Raw genomic sequence first — 21,950 nt, 5'->3', positions numbered from 1 at the left:
GCTGCTGCTGCTGCTGCTGCTGCTGCTGCTGCTGCTGCTGCTGCTGCTGCAGCGACTTAGGGGGGCTCTGTTTCCTGCCACTCTGTCATCAAACCATCTAGTACAGGCTGCCATACCCTCTCCTCCCAAGTCCTCTTCCAACCTTTCTTGAGCCACAAAATAAAATGGCAGGGCTCTCCTGGCCTCCAGTGTCCTACTGTCTTCTTTCCACCCCATGGCAATGCTCTGACCGGAATTTATTTCTGGAGTCTACCTTCCAACCTCCCATGGTGTCTTCAACCTCTCTGTCCTTTCCCTCTCCTCCTGCCCTAAGGAGACATAAGATGTCCAGTCCCCCTTCCTGAGGGACTCTAGCTCTCTGAAGGAGGGGAGTCACAGACCCTGGGACTGAAGCAAGGATGCAAGCTGGGGGAAACCTGCCAAGACAAGAATCTCACTCTCCAACTCAACCACAAAGCAAGACCCGGGTCTCAGGCCCTAAGGGTACGTCTCTGGACCCCCGAGAGATAAGGCAAGGTTAAAGTATGAGATATCTGTGGATAGCCTGAGTGGTCGTGGGGTTGGAAGACTGAGAGATGGAGTTGGGGTAGGGGGAAATCTGTGGCTTGGCCACGGGGACTCTGGGCGACTGCGGTGACTTACCAGCTCTGGGGTCGGGGCTGCAGTTGCCGGTGCAGAGCCACAGAGAAGCCGAAGAGGCTACCCGGCTCGCCCTCCTTGCGCAGGGCGCCCATCACGTCCAGATTGAAGGCCACAGCCCCCGGGGCGAGCAGTCCAGCCATCAGGGAGCCAAGAAGGTAACAAATCCCGGGGCCTCCCCGAGGATCGCGGCCCGGAGTCCCGGCCATGCGGCGAACCCTGGGCGCGCTCCCCACGAGCGCAAGAAAACTCGCTCGCGCCCGGAGCCGCAGGTCCCCCACGGCCGGTCTTTGGTTTCGGGTCTCGCAGGTGTTTCAGGGGTCTCGCAATCTTTCTCCTCGCCGCCCCTCTCCCTCCGCTCCTCCGCCCCGCTGCTCCACCTCCCCACTGCCCCGCTGCCCCAGCACCTGCTAGGATGACTGCAGCAGCCGCCTCCCGGGCGAGAGCTCGGGCTCCCGCCTCCGCTCCTGGGGGCACCGCCCCGGCACCGCCCTCTGCCCCGCCCCTCGCTCGCGCGGCAGGTGGAGGCTTCGCGGCGTGGTAAAGGGAGATCCAGGCTGGCGACTCTGGGTGGGAACCCGCCTTGCACGCCAGGATCTCCACCCCGGCTTCGGCCCTGCCCCTGCCTGCGCTCTCCTGTCCTCCCCCGACCCCCGACTCCTGCCCAAGCCCGCGAGTGGTGGGGGCGGTGCATGGGAATGGGGAGGGAGAGAGAAGTACAGAAAGAAAGGGATCTAAAAAGAAAAAGGAGGGTAAGAAATGATAAGTGCTTGAGGCTAAAGGACAGTCTGGGAAGAGAGATGTACACAGGGAGATGAAAGGGCAGGGTCCTGTGTGGTTCTTTGGTGCTCCCTTCTCTCCGTGATCGCGTAGAGCGCCTAGCATGCTGTTCGAATCAAACCACATCCCGCCCCATCCCATCCCACCCCTCAGAGCCCGGCAGTGACTAGGGCTATGCTAGCCACACGTCTGCAGTCAGGATAGAGGCAAGAGGAGAGAGAGAAATTCCCCAGGTCTGGGGAAAAGAGCAAAGGAGGCAGGTAGAAAGAAAACAGAGAAAAGAGATGGAGAAAGAAGAGCAAGAGTTTGATCAATAAAGAATGGTTTGGAGGTTAGGGCGGGTAGGGAGTGCGGGGGGCGGGGGGGGGGGGGGGTGACGGACTGCCTATAGAGCAGTCTATAGAGCATGCTACTCTTGCTGGGGGGGGTGGTGAGCAAGCCCTACATGGGGAAAAAAGAGAATAAAAAAAAAAAAAAAAAAAAGAGGGGGGAGTGTTGGAATGAAGGGGAGAAAAGAAAATTACTGAGGGTGATTGATAGAGGAAGAGGAAATTAATTAAGCTGGGGAAAAGGGAGTTGAGGTCAAAGAAGGGCAAGGGCAAGGATGAAAAAGATTGTACCCAAGAGGCAGAGAGATGAAAAGGAGGTCTTTGGCTCTCAGACCTCTTCCCTGAAATGTCGGTTTCCCCCCCTTTGACGGGAAAGAATTGGAGAAGGCAGCTTCCCTGTGGGCTGGTCCAGGCAGGATCTGGGTGGGGCTTTGCAAGATCTCCACAGGGACCGGCAAGCCTGTATCTCTTCCTCTCCCTTCCCCCCAGGCTGGGACTGAAGCAAAGGGAGGGGGGACATTTTCCAACCCTCTGCTATTTATAACTCCGATCCAGAAATGGGGCTAGGAGGAGAGATAGGAAATAATTTGGCACAACTGGAACCTCGCTTGCTCCCACCTCCTCTATTCACTGGCTCCTCTACTCACTGGGTGATGGTCTTGTGTATATCCACCTGTCCGTCTTTCCCTTCCCTCTCTCACTATCTGGTTTTGTCTCATCCCAAACTCTATTTTTGTCCCTTTTCTTGTCTCTATCACTTGGAACCCTTCTCCAAAGATTTCTCAATGTCTCTAATGTTGTCTCTATCATATCCTTAGGATTTTCTTTTCTCATCGGGTGCCTGGCTGGCTCAGTTGGTAGAGCACGCAACTCTTAATTTCAGGGTCATAAGTTTGAGCCCCATGCTGGGGGGAAAGATTACTTAAATAATCTTTTAAGTAATAAAGATTAAAGATTACTTTAAATACTTTATTTTTTTTAATTACTTTAAATACTTTACTTTTAAATAAAGATTACTTAAAAAAATATTTTCTCGGGGCGCCTGGGTGGCTCAGTGGGTTAAACCTCTGCCTTCGGCTTAGGTCATGATCTCAGGGTCCTGGGATCAAGCCCCGCATCGGCCTCTCTGCTCAGTGAGGAGCCTGCTTCCCCATCTCTCTCTGCCTGCCTCTCTGCCTACTTGTGATCTCTCTATCAAATAAATAAATAAAATCTTTAAAAAGAAAAAGAAAAAATATTTTCTCTTCACCTCCCTTTATTAAAAGCCCCAATGTCCCCTACCTAATTTCTCTTCCCATGCTCCCTTTGTCTCTCTTACTTCTTTTTCCAAGATTATACTTTTATTTTATTTTTTTTTTAAGATTTTATTTATTCATTTGACAGACAGAGATCACAAGTAGGCAGAGAGGCAGGCAGATAGAGAGGAAGGGAAACAGGCTCCCCGCTGAGCAGGGAGCCCAACGAGGGGCTCGATCCCAGGACCCTGAGATCATGACCTGAGCCGAAAGCAGAGGCTTTAACCCACTGAGCCACCCAGGCGCCCCAAGATTATACTTTTAAAAACAAACAGAAGGGTAGCCTCTCACTCTGTTGGTCCTGAGACAATCATTGTCCTGGGTAAGTTACTATACATTTGAATATCTGGGTCTCCGTTTTTGCAACAATACACTGTAGACATCCCCTCCAGGGGACTAGCACAGCTCCAACTAGGGACTATCGAGGAAACACATGTGCTGCCAACAAGCAGGAACCAGGAGCCTACTTTATTATCCCCCACATCTGCCCTCTTTGTACCTTATCTATCACAGAGCCCCAACACAGTAGAGCTGATATAAGAATGCAGAATAGTACAATCAATATGGAACCCAGGACTCCTGACTCTGAGTTGAGATCTCCTACCAAGGTCAAATGCCTTCAGAAGCCCAGGTGCCTTCCTCTCTGCTGCACCTGTGATGTCTGCCACCCTTCATCTTCACCCTGCTGGCTCCTGCTAAATCCAGGGCTGAAATCAGATGCCAAGAATCTGCTTCTGACCTCCTCTGCCCAAATATTTGAGAAGTCATCTCACCCGCCACAGGAGGAAGGAGCAGGAAAAGAGAGAGAGAGAGGCTGCTCAAAATTAGCCTGGCTATAAATAGTGGGGCAAGGGAGGGTGAGAAGGGGGGAATGTAAGAGTCCTAGACCAGCCTAGTAAATTTAGACATGTCGGTTTTCCCTAAAGGAGAAGTGAGACCAGATTGTTGGAATGGGACACAATGTTGTAGGTGAAGGGGGGTGGGGCACAGAATGAAGAAGCTAGAGGGATCTGGAGAATGAAGCTCCGTGTTTGAATAAACAAACCTGCTGAGAACTTCTTGTGTTTGAGTCAAGAGTTGGAAATTCACGAAATTAAAACTATAGAGATGACGAACAGATTAGTGATTGCCAGGGGACAGGGATGGGAGGAGGTAAGTATAAATAGATAGCACATTACATCTGAAACTAACAACACTGCTTCCTGGGTTTGATATTGTGCTACAGTTATATCAGATGTCACCAGGAAGGGAAGCTGGGTGAAGGGTACATGGGACTTCATGTACAATTTTTGCAACTTCCTCTGAGTCTATAACTATTTCAAAATAATTTTAAAAATTGATTAATGTCCAGGCCCAGCAAAGGCTTCACCCCTATTGGAGCGGAAGCTGGGGCTTTCTCCAGCCCCTTCCCCCTTTAACAACCTTCTTCTCTTTCATCTGGGATCCCTGTTTTTCAGCTTCCCTGGATTACACATTTTCCAGCTGCTGCCTCTAGCTTACAGGCAAACACTCCCAGAACACACTGCAGGGTTAACTTCTCCCTCCACTTCATCTGGCAGCAGAGTCTTAGAGCATATGTCCCAGGGTCAGCCTCTTCCTCCCCAACACACACAACAGGAGGACTTTCTCACCCCACCCACCTCTCCAGCACTGGAATCCTTCTGCCTGCCTCTGAATTCTGGCTGTAGCCAAAGCTTGAACTATGGGAGTGGCTGGGAGAGAGAGAATATAAATGTGATTGAGAGGAATCACTGGAGAAATGACTGCTCTCATCTTTGAGGATACAAGGGAAACCCATGCATTTTCTGGAGGACTGGGAGGTTACTTCCCACAGGGAGCCATTTAGACTGTCTTGAGGGCCCCTTTTCTTTGAGCACTGGCCTCAGGCCAACATTTGGAACTTGGCCACACCACCAACAGTACCCTCCCGCCCCCTGGAAACCCAGCCAGACTTCCCAGTATGAGAAGCCTCCTGCACTCACTCCATGTTCTCCTTCAGTCCTCCTCACCCAACCCTTAACAACTCAGCAGCTTCTGGCCTTCATGTTTGGCCCAGGCATTCAGTTTAGAACTTGCTAAGTAAAGCTAACTCACAAGAAGACCTCAAAAGAACAAAGAAATGAGAGGGGAGGGAAAGGAGCGTGGAGTTGCATTCATTCATTCTAAGAGAAAATAATCTGTGGGGTGGGAAGGAGTTTAAGGAGATGTTGGCAGAAAGAGATTTCAAACATCAAGAGTCATTCTCCAGAAACACATGAAGCTTGTGTCCAATCAACCAAAGGCGGGTGGGGAGCTGAGCTTCAACTCAGCAGAAACTGAAGTTACACAGTGAGCAACAAAAGCCTAGAAAAAAATAGCATCTGGAGGATGATGCTGGAGAGATCAGCTGGGGTCCCCAGATGGAGGTCCCCATGTTCTCTGCCCAGCTCTAGGGCAAAGGAACAGCCAGTGCATGGGGAGGGGGGCAGGGCTGATGTCTGCAGATTCCTGGCAGTCTCTATACTGACTGTGAAAATGTCAGGCGATTGTGCCAGGGGGGTGACGGCAATACAGGATGGGCTGGCACTCTCCCTGAGTCAGCCTAATCTTAACATTCAAAAACTCGCCACCGAAACCCCCAACACCAACCCCCTCATTAGCCCCTGCCCTCTGTTTTACATCCCCAAATAACTATTTTCTGGTACCCCCTCCAACCCCTGCTCTTCTCTCCCAGGCCCCACAGCTCTGGGAGTGAGGCAGCAAGGATCTTCCAATGTGCTTCTATTTTGCTGGCTCACTGCAGTTGGAAGCTGGAGCCAAGCGGGGGTTGGGGGAAGGACTGGACTAGGCTGCCCAGTGATGCTCTCACTCTTCCCGCTTCTATTGATCAGCGCCCCACTGGAGCGAGGCCTCTTCCCAAACATTCCTCCCCTACCAGGATTCCCTTCAAATGGACCCACAGGCTAGAAGGGCATAGTGACAAGACACAGAACTTCCCATCCTGGGGTCTCTTTCCCACGGTTAATGCAGCATGGAACAGTGGTTACACTCAGGCTCTGAAATCAGATAGCCTGGATTTGTAGCCTAGCTCTGCCACCAAGCTCTATTACTCAACCTCTCTGTCCCTCAGATTCTTCATCTGAAAATTGAGGGCAACAGTAATTCAGTGCCTCTGATAGTTCTAGGGATTAAATGAATTAGTATGTGTAAAGTGTTTGACCTATGGTAAGTACTCTGGAAATGCTGGGAAAATAAATCAGAGTACACATATAAGCATAGACATTTACATATGCAGTATTGAACATTTTTATTCAGAATTTTTATCTTGGTGGCATTTTTTTAAAGATTTTATTTATTTATTTGTCAGAGAGAGCAAGTGCACAAGCAGACAGAGGCAGAGAGAGAAGCAGGCTCCCTGCCAAGCGAGCCCGATGTGGGACTCAATCCCAAGACCCTGGGATCATCACCTGAGCCAAAGGCAGCGGCTTAACTGACCGAGTCACCCAAGCGTCCCTCTTGGTGGCATTTAATGCTCTGCTTTATGCTACCACTTTACATTTCATTCACTAATCCTTTCAAGGGTTGCACACCTCCCAGGATTTAAGATGCTACTCTGAAAACAGCTGAATGTCTGTTTAAATCAGCACCTATTTCTAACACCTAAATAAATAAGCACCTATTTCTCTTCCCCTCTAAGTATATATCGTGAAGCCAATTTTCTACTATGTAACTGAATCACAAAATGAGAGAATGCCAAAGTTGGGAACAGACCTTAATATGGTTTAGTCCAGTGATTGGCAAAGTCCAATGCAAACTAGAATCAGCTGAACAACTTCTTAAAGTTTTTTAAGATTTTATTTATTTATTTGACAGACAGAGATCACAAGTAGGCAGAGAGGCAGGCAGGTGGGGGAGAGGAAGCAGGCTCCCTGTGGAGCAGAGAGCCCGATGTGGGGCTCAATTCCAGGACCCTAGGATCATGATCTGAGTGGAAGGCAGAGGCTTAACCCACTGAGCCACCCAGGCGCCCTTGAACAACTTTTTAAAAAATACTTGCCTGGGCTCCACTCCTTAGAGATCCTGTTACTCAATCTAGGGCCAGGGCATTTTTAAAAACTTCCCCAGGTGGTTCTAATGTTTAGCTGAGGGCTGAGAACTACTGATTTAATCCAATCCCCTTATTTTTCTAGGGAGAAAACCAAATCCAGAGCATAAGCAAGTTGCCCAGAGACACTCAGCCCGTTGGTGTGTGGTGTGTGGTGTGTGGTGTGTTGGTGTGTGGTGAACCAAGAGAGCTGATGGCAATAGCAAGAATAGGTTGATGATGTTTATAATTCTTTCCTGTTGGAGTTAATCCCGGGAGCATTTCTCTTTAGTTCAGAGAGGTGTTACATGATTTACCTTTTACTGAGACATTATTCTGGTAAGACTGAAAGGGTTCGCATTCCCTGACCACATAAGGACAGAGATGGGATTATACATTCACCACACACAGCCAGCCAAATTAGCAAAGCTCCCGAAGAGGTCGCTTGAAATGCCGAAAATGCCTCTTCTCCACCGTGATCACCCAGAGCTGAGGGATCTTGGCAGGGTGGTGAGAAGCGAAGGGGCTGGAAAAAAGAGGAAAGCATTCCTTCCCAGGGGGTGGGTGCTGAGAATCAACGGAGAACCGACCAAAGCTGCCAGGAGGGAAAGGCGAGGAAAGGAAAAGAATTTCAATGAGCCCAGGGAGCCTCTGCTCCCCCCAAAACGGAACAATGATGCACAGTCCGGAAGTACCGACCCTCCCGGGAGCCCTGAGATCCAAAGGAGACGATCAAAACGGGCTCTGCAATACGGATACTAAAGAAAACTTCTCCCAACACTCACCAAAAAGGGAGCCCCCCCGCCCAGTAAAGACCAGAGTTCACTCGCCCCCAACCCTCTGCTAGTCCCTCCATTCAAAGCCAAGCTCTTCCACGCTCTCCACCCCGCGGCCTCAAAAAGGGGCGGTCCTGGCTTCACGTGACATTGCGGTCACGTGACCCAGACCCCGCGGGAGCCGAGGTACGGGTTCCAGTTCCCGGAGTCGGAGGGGGCCGGGCGCGCCCAGCCCCCAGCCCGCCGCCACCATGCTGTCACGCCTGCTGAAAGAACACCAGGCCAAGCAGAACGAACGCAAGGAGCTGCAGGGTGAGCCGATCGTCCCCGTCCGCTGTTTTCTCTCCCGCCGCGGCCTAGCCTCAGCCCGGAACCTGGAGCTCGAGTAACCGCCCGGATCCTGGGAAGGACGCGGGCTGGTGGGCGCGGGCGTCGGAGAGGGGGTGGGGGCGCTTTTTTGGAAATGCCATTACCTTGCCAGCGGGCTCTAGTGCCTTTGACTACGCTGCGAGCCGCCCCTCCCCGCCCCCCCCCATAACGCCCCCCACTCTCAGTTTCCGCGCATTCTCCTCTGGCCCCCACGCGAGGAACAGCGCTGTGCGGATTGGCCCAGGGAGCCTCTGGTCCCAAAAGTGGGAAGGGAGGCTCCTGGGGGAGGAGCGTGCTGGGGCCAGGCTGAGATGAGATTCTTGGAGGCCTGAAACCACGGAAATGGGGGTGGGGCCCTTCCAGGATCTGGCCTGGGAATCGGGGAGTTACTAATCCTCAAGCCAGGAGAGTGGAAAATAGTGCCGGGGGTCTGGAGTCCTGGGCGCCGCCACTGACTCGTTAGCGTCTCTGGGCGAGTCGCTTCCGTTCCCAGGGTACCAGTTAATTCACCTCTAAGAAGAAAAGACTAAAGGGAAAAAAAAATTTTTTTAATAAAATGAAAAGGCTTGCTTTATGTTTTGCAAAGTCTGTTTCATCCCCAGCACTGTAAGGTTTGTTGAGATGTTCCTGCTACTAGCGGAATAGCAGTGAGTGTCGGCCCTTTAGCACCACCCTTCAAAAAACCGATTCTCTACTCCAATCCCTTTTCCCCTCATCCCTAGAGAAGAGGAGGCGAGAGGCTATCACTGCAGCGACCTGCCTGACAGAAGCTTTGGTGGATCACCTCAATGTGGGGTATGAACTTCTTCCCATCAACACCATTACCTCCCCACCCCCCGCAAGTTTAGGCTTTGGCAAGGTCCAACCCTCAGACTGCTGTTGAGGGGGTGGGATGTTCCATCATTCCCTCCCCTTCCCCAGCTTAACTTTATGGGGAGAGCTTGAGTCAGCTCTGACCTCTAACATTGCACTAGGAGGAGCAGCTGCAGTGGTTGGAGAAGCAGCCAGATTCCCCTCTCCCCACAATAACCTCCCTGGTGCTCACAGCTTGATGCCATCTGCCCACTTCCCTTCATCCCTCCAAGTCCAGCTGTCACTGTGGCAGGAGGGAGAGCACTCTCCTTTGCCAGAACTTGCCACCCTCTCCTTCTCTACCTCCCGCCCTCAGGCAGGCCTGGGGAGCAGCTGGCAGGAAAGAGATGGCGCAGCTGGTGAGGGTGAGGGCAGAATCTACGTCAGGAGCTATAGCAGAGCCAAGCCTTCTTGTCCCTTCCTTCCCAGTCTCCAGAGACCGCCCCCCTGCGCCAATCCTATAGGAGAATGCCAGTAACAACCAAAGACTTGGGAAGGAGCAAAGAATATGGTCTCTTGACCCTGAGTAACCCAGAAGAGTGCTGAGATGATGACTGGAAGAAAAGGGGCAGTATGATGCCTTCTACCCCAGGACAAGTAGAATAATTGGTTGTGAATGCAGAGACTGAGTCACCCAAGTGAGCCATGCAGGGACTGTCATCTTAATTACTCATCTCTGGGGAAGATTAGGGGACAAGAAGCCTGTGGTTGAGGCCTCTGATCTCCCTCCCCTGCAGACCTCTTCCTTCACTCAGTGTGAAAGTGGGAGGTCAACAGGAAAAACTAGGGTTTTAGGAACTCCCAGGGGAATCTCTTAAAGCATCGGGAGCCCCCTGCTATTGCTGTTTGAGCTCCTGCACCAGCCTGTACTATGGCCAAGCTGTCTCCCAAAGAGAAAGGACGGGGTCTGCCCCCTTTCCTCCCTCCCACATTGGCGCCTCTTGGGCTCTGCTCTGAGATTGGCCCAGGCTTCTCGCTCCGCTCCTCCTTTGCTAGGGGCCACCCCTCTTTCAGTTTAGAGGACAGCTAAGCCAAAGCCAGATTAGAAAGGGTTTTGTGTTGCTGCCCACGGGTCCTCTCATTCCCTGGAAAGGAAAACAAAGGCTCAATCTATCTCAGCCCCTGTCAGGTGTCCTTCCCATTCTCTCCACCCTCCCCAACCCCTTGCCCCCTCCAACCCCCACAGATTCCGGTTGGGGGTGGGCACCGGATGTGGAGTCTCCCAGATGACCTAGAGCTTTAGGATGGGGAGTCAAAAGACTCTCCAGCCAATGAGAACAGTAGTTGTGGGATGGGGAGGTTGGGGGAAGAGGGGCAGGGTAGGGGGTTGGGGGTAGCAACCTCAAGGCATTAACAATAACTGCAGCCAGTCTTGATTGAGGAAAAAAGAAAAACTGCCTAGAGCAGAAGGAAGAAAGGGTGAGAGAGAGAGAGACAGATTGTGTGTGTGTGTGTTTGTGTGTGTGTGAACCTTCATCTGTGTGGGCGAAAGGAGAAGGGTTGGGAGAGAGACTGAGAGCCAAGAAGAAGCCCCTGAGATATCTTCCCTTGACCCTGAGTTCCTGGGGAGGGGGGCTGCTCTCCCATCCCACCCCAGATTCAGGGAGGGGCCCAATTTCCCTTCCCAACTTCTTGCACAGATCCCTGGGCTTCCAAGCATGGCCAGATTTCTCCCTGCTGCTGGATTTTCCCAGCTTCTCCTTTACGCTTCCAGCTTCTTCCCCTGGGATATTCCCTCCAGGTTAATCCTCCCTTCTCTCACCTAGCTTTAGGAATTCCTTTGATGGGGTAGGAGATGGTAAGTTTTCAGTCAGCTCCCAGCTAGGCTCTCCTGGGAATGCTGAGAGTGGGAGGAAGAAGCTGGTTCATTTGCATGAATGGTAGTCATTTGCATCACATCCAAGAACAGCCAAAATCACACGGTTTTCCCCAGTTTGACTGCTGGCTGCCCTCCCACCCTTGCAGTGGAATATTAGTCCGGGAGACCACTCCCCATTGGATGGGGGAGTTGATCTCATCCCTCTTCCAACCTCTAGTGTGGCCCAGGCGTACATGAACCAGAGAAAGCTGGACCATGAGGTGAAGACCCTGCAGGTCCAGGCTGCCCAGTTTGCCAAGCAAACAGGCCAGTGGATCGGGATGGTGGAGAACTTCAATCAGGCACTCAAGGTGGGCCACACTCCCTACATCCGTGGGACCCTATTAACTGCCTCCAGGCAGGTCAGTTCACGGCTCAGTTTAAAAAGGAAATGGGGATGCTCCCAGCAATTGTTGGTATCTGTGGCCCCAGTGTCAGAGAAGCTAGAGAGATAAAAGTAATTGGTGGGTTCAAGCAGAGCCTCTTCTAGGGGATGTGTCTCCTTAGAGCCACACTCTACCCTACACACTCTGACTCGCAGCCTCCCACCTCCTCCCCTTCCCAGGAAATCGGGGATGTGGAGAACTGGGCCCGGAGCATCGAGCTGGACATGCGCACCATTGCCACGGCACTGGAATATGTGTACAAAGGGCAGCTGCAGTCTGCCCCCTCCTAGCCCCTCCCCCCTTCCTAACCCCTACCCCACCCCTCCTGCCTCCTCCATGGGGGAAGCTGATAGGCCAATAATAAAACACAAGCCTCCATTTCTGTGTGGTATGTTTCAAAGAGCTACTAGCCCAGCATGGGTGGATAGGAGTGGAAGATTCAAAGACCGTTTCCCTAAGTGACAGTTACCTTTTGGGTAAAGGGTGGAGCGAGCGTCCTCTTACCATCCCACCCCTCTTTCCCTCTTTGGGCCTGGTGCAGGTGCATGTTGCATGAGCAGAGGGCGGAAGTTTCCCACACCTCCCCAGAGAAGGTTAGTGGGCTCTGCCCCAAGCTTCCTAATTCAGGACTTTGGTTCCGCGCAGAGGAGAAATATGACAGGGAGCAGGCTTGGTCCCCGCTCTGGCGCTCTGCCTTTCCACGTGCTCGTGGCCTCTCCCAGCCTGGTGCTAAGCAGTGTCATGAGTCCGGACCAGGTTGGGGATTAATTCTTGGGCATGGGGGCACTTCAGGGCTGGGAAGGAGGAGGAGTGGCAGGTCCAAGGTCACCAACAGAGAGGGGCAGCTGATGTCGTTGACATATCCCTCCTCCTGACAGAGGCGGTCAGGCACCCCCCCGGCTGGAGGCTGCGGCAGGCCTGGCCTGTGCCAAGCATTGGCTTTGACTGCCAGGCTCCAGCTTCCCTGGCTCCTCCTCCCAGCCTCTTCCCTAATAACCCCCCACACATACTTAATACCTCTGGGACCCAGGCCACCCGCTGTGGACTTTGGCATTAGCAGTAGCTAGTGCGGGGAGCCTGGAAAGACTGGGAGCAAAGTCTCTCAAACAGAGCACGAGAAGGAGCTTCGGGCACTGTACTGCCTGCTAGCTTTCCCCAGAGGAGGTAAGCAGGGTCCCGGGAGCTGGGGGCTCTGAGGGGGCTCACCTGATACCGCACGTGTTGATAAGTCAAAGCCGGAAGCTTTTCATGCGCTTCCTCACACTTGATTGCCCTTGACCCTCCACAGCTCCCAGCTGGGCCACGGCTGGTGTTGGCCCCGCTGGTAGAATAGAAAACAGGTTCAGAGATGCGGTGAGACACTCAGCATCACACAGTAAGTTTGGGGCCAACAGGGCTGAAGTGCTCTGTGCCCTGTATGTGTTTCCAAAAATAAGGCCTAGTTTACATGGAGAGAATTCAGATGTCGCTGGCTGAGCAGGAGAGCTGAAAGCCAGCCAGATTCCTCTGCTCGCGTGCGTGCCAGAATCTGCACCCTGGCTCCGGCCCCTCGGGCTCTAGTTAAGGTAGCCCCCGATACAGGGTCTGCCTTGCTCTTTGATTGGCTTAAATGAGCCAGAATTTGCCAAGCAGAGAACTTCTCAGTCTGCTCAGAGCGGACTACCAACTAGGGAGGATAATAGGGGCAAGGGTTTCCAAGCCCGAGTAAACCAGACAAGTTCTCCCGTCCAGCCTCGGCTGCCACCTGCAGGTTGCTTGGGCTCTGGCCATGTGGCTGCCCCTGCTGCTGGGAGTCTTGCTCTGGGCAGCGCTGTGGTTGCTCAGGGACCGGCAGAGCCTACCCGCCAGCGACGCCTTTGTCTTCATCACTGGCTGTGACTCAGGCTTCGGCCGGCTTCTGGCCCTGAGACTGGACCAGAGAGGCTTCCGAGTCCTGGCCAGCTGCCTGACCCCCTCAGGGGCAGAGGACCTACAGCGGGTGGCCTCCTCCCGCCTCCACACCACCCTGCTGGATGTCACGGATCCCCAGAGTGTCCAGCGGGCAGCCAAGTGGGTGGAAACACAGGTTGGAGAAGCAGGTGAGTAGCGCGGGGCCTCCAGGACCGTGGGGCCACCGGTACCATGGTGCAGGGTGCTCACAGGGGCCTCAGGAAGCTGGAGGGACGGCGTGGGGAAGGAGAGCAATCTGGAGAGAGCGCGTTGGAATGCCTTACCCACCCTGTGCTATCTGTCTCCTCTCTCCTCAGGGCTTTTTGGTCTAGTGAATAACGCTGGTGTGGCCGGGATCATTGGGCCCACCCCATGGCTCACACAGAACGATTTCCATCGGGTGCTCAACGTGAATACACTGGGTCCCATCGGTGTCACCCTTGCCCTACTGCCCCTGCTGCAGCAGGCCCGGGGCCGGGTGGTCAACATCACCAGTGTTCTGGGTCGCCTGGCAGCCAATGGCGGGGGCTACTGTGTTTCCAAGTTTGGCCTGGAGGCCTTCTCTGACTGTCTGAGGTGAGGGGTGCAGAGCCCTGGACTGCCCTGCAGAGATGACTAAAACACAGCATAGTGGGATCCTGAGAGGAGACAGTAGGGCTCAACTTTGTGGGTTCAAACCCCAGTCTCCTCTCATGGGAGCTTCATGACCTTGAGAGGTTACCTCTCTTTACACCAGTTCATTCCTCATTTGTTAAATCAGGATGAGAATATCTACCTCATGGGTGCTGGGAGTAAAATGAGGTACTTCTAAGGCTGCCATAGAGCCTGGCACGTAGAAAATGCCCCAAGAAGTCTGCTATCATTATTAGTATTCTTTTTTTTTAATTGAAGATAGAGCATGTGCATGCGAGCACAAGCAGAGGAAGGGATGGAGGGAGCAGGAGAAGCAGACCCGCTGCTGAGCAGGGAGCCTGACTGGGGCTCAATCCTAGGACCCTGAGATCGTGACCTGAGCCAAAGACAGACACTCAACCACCTGAGCCACCCAGGTGCCCCTAGTATTATTATTAGTAACTGTTACTTATGGTGAACTAGTACTTTTACAGAACATTCTCTCCTTTATTTCTCCCAGCAACCCTCTAAGGAATAGGCATTGATATCTGCAGGGTAACATAACTGACCCCAGACCACACAACTAGTTAGTGGAAGCAGTGGGACTTACCCCAGATCTGCTTGCCCCTCATCTTTATGTTTTCCTGCCCTCATCTTTAAACAGTAATGTTCAGGGGCACCTGGGTGGCTCAGTCAGTTAAGCAGCTGCTTTCAGCTCAGCTCATGATCCCAGGGTCCTGGGATCGAGCCCCTTGTTGGGCTCCCTACTCCATGGGCAATCTGTTTCTCCCTCTCCCACTGCCCCCAACTCCTGCTTGCTTTGTGTAGTGCGCACTCTTTTTCTCCCTCTCAAATAAATAAAACCTTTTTTTTAAAAAAAGAAATTTTTAAAAATTAAATAATGTTCAAAGTCCCATGAGAACACAAAGGAGACTTGACAAGTACCACACAGGAGCAGGGCCTGCCTCCCAGCCAGCCCACCTTCTGTAGGAAGTCTGCCTTCTACACCGTCACTCAGCAAAGAATTTCATATACTTTCGTCCCTATCCCTTGGTTCTTTAATTTTCCAATCAGCATCATGGAACACATGCTTGATACTTGGATTTCTGCATCTGTGTCAAGGAGGTTAGATGTGTCTCTGCAGTCTGCAGCAAATACCAGTCTACACCCTTCATGTCCAGCACTCAGGACTCAACCCTGTGCTCTAGGACCTAGGGAATGGGGTAGTTCCAGGTCAGGAGTTGGCAAACTGGTTCTCAGGCAGAATCTGGCCAATTACCTACCAGCTAATAATGGTGTTTACATTTTATTATTTTTTAAAGGTTATTTGAGAGAGAGAGCATGTGCATGGGGGCAGAGGCAGAGGGAGGAGAGAGAATCTCAACCAGAGCCCCCAGCTGCCACAAGGCTTGGTCCCATGACCCCGAGATCACCACCCAAGTCAAAATCAAGAGTCAGATGCCCAACCAACTGAGCCACCCAGGCGCCACTGGTGTTTACAATTTTAAATGGTTACATTGTTAATGGTTATGTAAGTACCTGCCTGATATCAATAATTTTTAGGCCCGTGTTGCCAAAAATATTAACTGTCTGGCCCTTTAAGAAGTTTACTGGGACGCCTGGGTGGCTCAGTGTTACTAAGCGTCTGTCTTTGGCTCAGGTCATCCCAGGGTCCTGGGATTAAGCCCCCATTGGGCTGCTCTATGGTAAGCCTGCTTCTCCCTCTCCCACTCCCCCTGCTTGTGTTCCCTCTCTCTGCTGTGTCTCTCTCTGTCAAATAAATAAATACAATCTTTAAAAAAAAAAAAAAAATTTACTGACCCCTGTTCTAGATCTTAAGAGTACAAAGGGAAACAAACCTCAAAAATACATGGCACATTTGCCCCCATCCCAGAACAGCAGGGATCCCCTTTTCCTTCAGGACCCCGGTCCCTAGCTTGTGATAACTTTCCCATTTTAGCCCCTACAACCAAGTCCCCGAGGATCCCTTTCCTAATTAGGGGAAGAAGCCAGAAACCTCCCTCTATCCCCATCCAGGCGGGATGTGGCTCATTTTGGGGTCCGAGTCTCCATCGTGGAGCCTGGCTTCTTCCGAACCCCTGTGACAAATCTCAAGAGTTTGGAGGATACACTGCAGGAGTGCTGGGCACGGCTACCTTCTGCCACACAGGCCCGCTATGGGGAGGCCTTCCTCACCAAATGTGAGTATCTGGGCCCACACGGGCACATGAAGGGAAATGAGAGCGCCAGAAAGGCCCGTCCTACACCAGCCTGCTGGGAGGAGGTGAGGGGTGAATTGGGGTGCCAGAGAAGAACACCCAGGCCATTTGGAACCTGCCCACTTGCCATACTGGGGAGCCACTAAGGAGCCCTCTGACCTTTGCTGGGGACCAGCTCTAGAACCCAGAATATAGGGCCTGAGATGGGCCGGAGTGGGAAGGGACACTGATTACAACCATCTCCTGGAATGCAGACTTGGAAGTACAGCAGCGCGTCATGAACCTGATCTGTGATCCAGACCTGACCAAGGTGAGCAGGTGCCTGGAGCATGCCCTCACTGCTCGTTACCCCAGAACCCGTTACAGCCCAGGCTGGGACGCCAAGCTGCTCTGGCTGCCAGCCTCCTACCTTCCAGCCAGCCTGGTGGATGCTGTGCTCACCTGGCTCCTTCCCAAGCCTGCCCAGGCAGTCTGCTGAATCCAGCCTGCCAGCCTTCTGTCCCCACCCAGGTACTGCCTAATGCCTGGCATAAAACATGTACTGAATAAATGTCTTGCTTAAAAAACAAAAAACACTGTAGATGGGCAGAAATGAAGTTGTCCAGTGGGAGACTGACCCCATTTAAGCCCTGCCCCCTAGGCTGACTTGATGCTGGAGTCTCTGGCCTGTTTACTATCTGCAAAGCCACTAGTAACCACTGGGTGTCACCCCCAAACCCCAGGCCCTCTGGCATCTGAAGGGTCCTTTGAAGCTGCACCTGGAATGGCCACCAGAGGGCACTGTTGGACATTTATTTTCTATGAGGAGTACCTATTTTTCTTAAGAGGGAGGGAAGGTAGTGAGTAGGGGTCCGGATCAGGCTGAGTGGTTTCCATGGAGGAAAAAAGGCAATACCAACTTAAATTATCCCCTCTCTCTCTTTTTTTTTTTTTTCATTTTTTTTTTTTAGATTTTTTTATTTATTTGACACAGAGAGAGATCCCAAGTAGGCAGAGAGGCAGGCAGATAGAGAGGGGGAAGCAGGCTTCTTGCTGAGCAGAGAGCCCGATGCAGGACTCGATCCCAGGACCCTAGGATCATGACTTGAGCTGAAGGCAGAGGCTTTAACCCACTGAGCCACCCAGGCGCCCCTTTGTTTTTTTTTAAATAAGAGTTTCTTTGAGATAGAGCGAGCAAAAGAGAGCATGAGTTGGGGGGGAGAGGCAGAGGGCACAAAAGAGAGCATGAGTTGCGGGGGAGAGGCAGAGGGCGAGGGAGAAACAGACTCCCCACTGAGCCGGGAGCCTGACACATGGCTCAATCCCAAGACCCTGGGGTCACGACCTGAGCCAAAGGCAGGACATTTAACTGACTGAGCCACCCAGACGCCCCCTCCTTTTTTACATTTTTATTTGAGACCCTGCAAGTGAGGGAAGGGGCAGAGGGAGAGAATAGCAAGCAGACTCCCTGCTGAGCTGGGAGCTAGACATGGAGCTTGATCTCATGACCCTGTGATCATGACCTGAATCAAAGTCAAGAATTGGACACTCAACCGACCAAGCCAACCAGGAACCCCTAAATTGTCCTCTTATCTAATGGATACGGGCCACAAAGTTGTGATAGCAATTTATCACTACCCTAAAAGGAGCCGGGTCCCCTTTGTTGGGAGGGAGTTGCTAGGCCCTCAGAGGTGGGCAGAACACCAGGGAGATGTCCCTGGTAGATGTGGGCTGGCCTCTCCCAGGTAGGGCCATTGTGGGGAATCCCTCTGACTTTGGCAGGAGATGGCTTCATGAACATTGCAGCCCCAAAGTTGGCAGCACAGGACTAGGAGACAGGGAGGGCCGTGGGCCCCAGCCCCTCCAGATCCCCACTTCCACTGCCAACCCCACCAGTGTCTTAAGCAAAACCCGCCTTCCCCCAACAACCACCCCCCCACCACCATACGCCTTTCTTTACTGAGGTGCATATAGAACAGGATCCCAGAGGACAGGAACACAGGTGAGGAGAAGGAAAGGATAAAGTATCACACTTCAAGACAAACTGAGACCATTTTTTTTTTTTTCAGTCTGAAAAAATAATCCGTTTAATTGAAAAACCTGGAGTGTACTACCCCACTCCCTTAGATGAGGAGACTGAAGAGACCAGACACCCTACATCACTTCATAGCCACTCCGGATACTCTTCACGAGGCAGCAGGCAAAAACAATTCCCAGTACCTAAAAGTAAAGAGAGAGGCGTGGAAAGGAGTCAGAAAGGCAAAGTATCCCAGGCCCACCCAGCAGACCCCAAACACCACCAGGGCCCCTGTCCCCAGGCCAGGACTTCCCCAGCACCCTCCTCCCACTGCCCCTAGTGCCCAGATGCCCCAGAATGAGTCCCAAAGGTGCCTCTTACCTCCACAAAGGCAATGCCCAGGGCTGCTGCAGCCACCACCAGCACATTGCTCCGTAGCCAGCCCCCAATCTTCTCCACACAGCCCTGAAAGGCAGTAGGCACACAAGGCAAGAACATAATCAGAAACTTCCCACCTACCTTCTCTGTTCCCTCTCTCTCCCCCGCTCTCTGTACCTTTCACCCTACCCCTAGCATTCCCAGACCTCCTCCCCATCCCAGGGCCCCAACCCTCTTCACCAACATCCCTGGTCCCTCTCTCTATCTCAACCCTTGAAATATTTCCCAGGTCTCCCAAGTCCCCTCTATCCCAGTTTCTTCCTTACCTCAGAGTAGATGTTATTTATTTGTAAAGTAGCCCCACAGTCCTTTGTGACATTGATGCAGCAGGAGTCAGGGACTTGGCCCCTGGGCACAGTAGGGACGCTCTCCCAGTCCGTGTAGTTCGCTGCCCCGCAGCATTTAAACTGCGGGAGAGAAGAAATACGGAGTAGAAGGTTAGTATGTGCACCTCCACCTACAGTACAAAGATAAGACTCTTCTTCCCCCTCTACCCCTGCTCCCAGCAACCTTCACTCACATCTTCCTGCATCTTGTCCAGGGCCAAAGTCGTGCGATTATCTTTCCGGTAATTCTGCATCTGCTGCCGGAAGTCCTTATTAAATTCTAACATCACCTGGGAATAAGAAGGGGCACTATTGAGGTCACACTCCAGGGCACACGCATCCCAGAGCAGCGAGACCTCTGAGGCAGGGCCCTCCCCCTTTTCCCCTGCTTACCTTGTCTCTAAACACATAGCCAGCAATGGCTGCGGCCACCTCCACCAGCATGATAAGAGACAGGAAGATGGCAAACTGCAGGCACAGTGGACAAGGGTCAGGCTGGAGTCTTGGTGAGAGTGGCCTGCTGTGGCCCAGCCAGCCTCTAGTTCACTCATGAAGGTTTTCCTCCCCCTCCATAGGGTACCCTCCCCGCAGTCCCAGATACCCACCCTGGCCCCACACCCAGCTCACCGTGATCATAAGACAGTAGTTCTCCTTGCAGGCCCCACAGCAGCCCACAAAGGCCACCAGGAAGAGGAAGGCACCCACTGCGATGATGACCACAGGCAACAGAGAGCCAGGCGTGGCCCCCTGGATAATGGTCTGACTCAGGACCAGCTGGGCCCCTACACCCACAGCAATCAGTCCCACTGCACAGGCCTGTGAGGAGGGCAGGTCAGAATTAGGCCAGACCCACAACCCATCAGCCCTCAGAGCACAGTGGGTACACCCAGGACACAGTCTTAGCCCCATCCCAGAGAGATGGATTCTCATACCTCCAGGAAACTTGACTGCAGGGGAAGAGGATGGCCCATATTTCCCCACAATTTGATCAAATGCCAAAGGAGAAGTTCCCAGAAAGCCTTGACCCCAGGGCACGTATTCCTCATCTAGAGTGGTGCTTCCTATGGGCCTCTAGGGCTCCCAGAACTGCCCTCTATCTTCTAGTGCCCACTCCATCCTCATCAGCTGTTCTAGGGCTCCTCAGGCCCACTAGGCCAGGGAAGAGAAGGGATCAGAAAAAGAGACAGGAGTGGGGTGACCCTCCGTGAATAAAGGGCGGCCTCTGAAGCCAGGAGCCCACGACAGGAACAGACTGTTGTGGGTAAAGAGCCCTTCCCCACCCCCAAGCAGCTGAGAGGAGTGAAGAGGGATGAGGGAATAGAAAGTAAGGAGGAGTAAGGGAGAGAGTAGGGAAGGGTGGGGAAGAGAGGGAAGCCCCACGGCGATAGCTATCAGGCCTGCCGTTGGCTGGTTGCCCCACTGCCCGGTATCACAAGTGGTTGGGTCACCAGACAGGAAGGGCCAGGAGGGGCGAGGGGGAGGGTGCTAGGCACCCACGCTGTCCATTCTTGGTCCAAACAAGCCTCAGAGGACCCGGAAAGCTGGAGGGGGTGGGGTGGCCATGCTGTCTTCGGCCTGTTCCCTGGGCTCTCCTTCCACACATCTGGTCTCCAGCTGCCTTCATTCTCGGCCCCTAAGCCCTCACCACTCCGGATCCAGGTCTCCCCGCACCCTGCCAGCTCGCCCCCCACCGTCCCCCTTCCCACTCACGCAGAAGGCCAGCAGAAGAACGTAGAGCAAGAACTTGACACATTTCATTCCTCCTTCCACCGCCATGGCTGCCGGGCCTGGTGTAGAGGGGAGCGCAGGGGGATGAGAACCGGGCGAAGGGGGACCTCGGTTTCCGTGCTCCCTGCCGGCCCTCGAGGCCTTCCCTGCGCGGCCCCCATTCCCGGCCCCTCCCACCCGGAAACCCGCGGTCAGATCCACGTCTCCCAGCCCCCTCCTCTCCCAGGCTGGAGAGGGGTGGGGGCGACCGCCGCGAAGCCCGGACCCGCCCCGCCACCACCCCGGCCGGGGCCCGCCGACCACTCTCGGCCCGCCAACACCCCCCGCGTTCCAACATCCCCTCCCCACCTAGCCAGCCCCTACAAACGGCCCTCGGCCCAAGCGCGACCCCCAGCCGTCTTCCCCTGCGCTCTGACCTCCCCCAAAACACAAGCGCAGCCCGCCCCCCACCGAACCCTCCCTGGCCTCCAGAACTCCGCAAAGTTGCAAAGCTGCGAGGGCCTCGGGAGCGCCCGGGAGCGCGGCGGGTCTTCGGGGACCCGAGGCGAGCCGCAGCGGAGGAAGCTACCCGCGACCTCCCCCCACCCAAGACAGAGGCCGGCCGTGGACCCCGCGGTCTCACCTGGGCTCCCCGAGGCTGTGCGCTCTTCTCCGGCCGCGGCTCAGGGGCTCTCTAGCGGCGCCCCCCGGCTGCGGCCCCGCCCCGGCCTCCAGCCACAGTCCCCTCCCCCGCCGCCTCCTCCGCCCAGTGGCCGCCCGCCTCCCTCATGTGACGCTGGAACAGCTGCGGCCTGAGTCACCCGGCCCATGAGGGGAGGGCCGAGCCCCCAGTCCGGCCGGGGCCACGTGGCCCCTAGCCGGAAAGCAGCGCCCACCCCCGCGGAGGGAAAGCGGCGAAGGCAGGATCTCAGGGTGCCTGGGGTCCTTCTGGTGCCCTGGTGCCCTGGTCCCCGCGCCACCTCGGGCTGGGAGGGCGGGACCCAACGTCGCCTGGGTTCTGCCCGGTTCGGGCAAGCGGAGGAAGCGTGTGCGAGCCAAGGTGGGGATAGCGGCCCGGAGCTACACTCTTAGGGCCCGCGCCGGGAGACTGGGCCGTGAAGGTGACGAGGTGGTCTTCAAGAGGCCTCCTGGTCCTCCACCTGAAGTCCACTTCTTTCCTCTGACTCCCATCTCTGTTGAAGCCCCCCACCTCCATCCCCGAGTCGGCAGAGGGCGCTGTTAGCTCCCTGGGATCGGGTGGGTTCAGAACACTTCCAGAAAGTCCCTGGCCTCACATTCTGGGAGTCCCCCAGCATTCTGGAGTGGGTGTTCCTGTTCCCCCCTCTGTTAGTCCCTTCTCCATTTTCTGGGGCTCC

General features: G+C 54.0%; 4 protein-coding genes across 6 annotated transcripts in view; 2 read left to right on the top strand and 2 right to left on the bottom strand.

Annotated features, from left to right (window-relative positions):
* The window catches only part of LOC111160156 (integrin subunit alpha 7), a 19,388-nt gene extending 18,377 nt beyond the window's left edge, over window positions 1-1,011 (bottom strand). For both annotated transcript variants that reach the window (XM_022523030.1, XM_022523031.1), the window contains exon 1: window positions 643-1,011. In XM_022523030.1, the coding sequence (XP_022378738.1) occupies window positions 643-848 (206 nt within the window). In that variant the 5' untranslated portion in view covers window positions 849-1,011. The remainder of the gene's footprint in view (window positions 1-642) is intronic.
* Window positions 1,012-8,031: 7,020 nt separating this feature from the next.
* Window positions 8,032-12,989, top strand: LOC111160232 (biogenesis of lysosomal organelles complex 1 subunit 1). The gene is made up of 4 exons (XM_022523142.1): window positions 8,032-8,194; window positions 8,974-9,046; window positions 11,140-11,272; window positions 11,527-12,989. Exons 1-4 carry the CDS (start codon window positions 8,134-8,136, stop codon window positions 11,635-11,637), a joined length of 378 nt encoding a protein of 125 aa, XP_022378850.1. The 5' UTR covers window positions 8,032-8,133; the 3' UTR covers window positions 11,638-12,989.
* LOC111160231 (retinol dehydrogenase 5) lies at window positions 12,936-16,680 on the top strand. Its single transcript, XM_022523141.1, has 4 exons — window positions 12,936-13,425; window positions 13,594-13,852; window positions 15,926-16,089; window positions 16,362-16,680. Exons 1-4 carry the CDS (start codon window positions 13,116-13,118, stop codon window positions 16,583-16,585), a joined length of 957 nt encoding a protein of 318 aa, XP_022378849.1. The 5' UTR covers window positions 12,936-13,115; the 3' UTR covers window positions 16,586-16,680.
* A 1,451-nt stretch (window positions 16,681-18,131) lies between these two features.
* Window positions 18,132-21,297, bottom strand: LOC111160150 (CD63 molecule). Of its 2 annotated transcripts, XM_022523019.1 has the most exons (8): window positions 21,218-21,297; window positions 20,578-20,654; window positions 19,495-19,683; window positions 19,261-19,335; window positions 19,062-19,157; window positions 18,808-18,948; window positions 18,485-18,568; window positions 18,132-18,306 (listed from the first exon to the last, which is right to left on the bottom strand). In XM_022523019.1, exons 2-8 carry the CDS (start codon window positions 20,641-20,643, stop codon window positions 18,241-18,243), a joined length of 717 nt encoding a protein of 238 aa, XP_022378727.1. In that variant the 5' UTR covers window positions 20,644-20,654; window positions 21,218-21,297; the 3' UTR covers window positions 18,132-18,240. The 2 variants fall into 2 exon arrangements, with proteins under 2 accessions (XP_022378727.1, XP_022378729.1); XM_022523021.1 differs by lacking the exon at window positions 21,218-21,297 and having other exon boundaries at window positions 20,578-20,705.
* Window positions 21,298-21,950: the final 653 nt, after the last annotated feature.

This window comes from Enhydra lutris, unplaced genomic scaffold, assembly GCF_002288905.1.
Source record: "Enhydra lutris kenyoni isolate GAN:26980312 unplaced genomic scaffold, ASM228890v2 scaffoldscaffold74, whole genome shotgun sequence".
Classification (NCBI taxonomy): Eukaryota; Metazoa; Chordata; class Mammalia; order Carnivora; family Mustelidae; genus Enhydra; species Enhydra lutris.
This window is presented reverse-complemented; position numbering and strand designations above follow the sequence as displayed.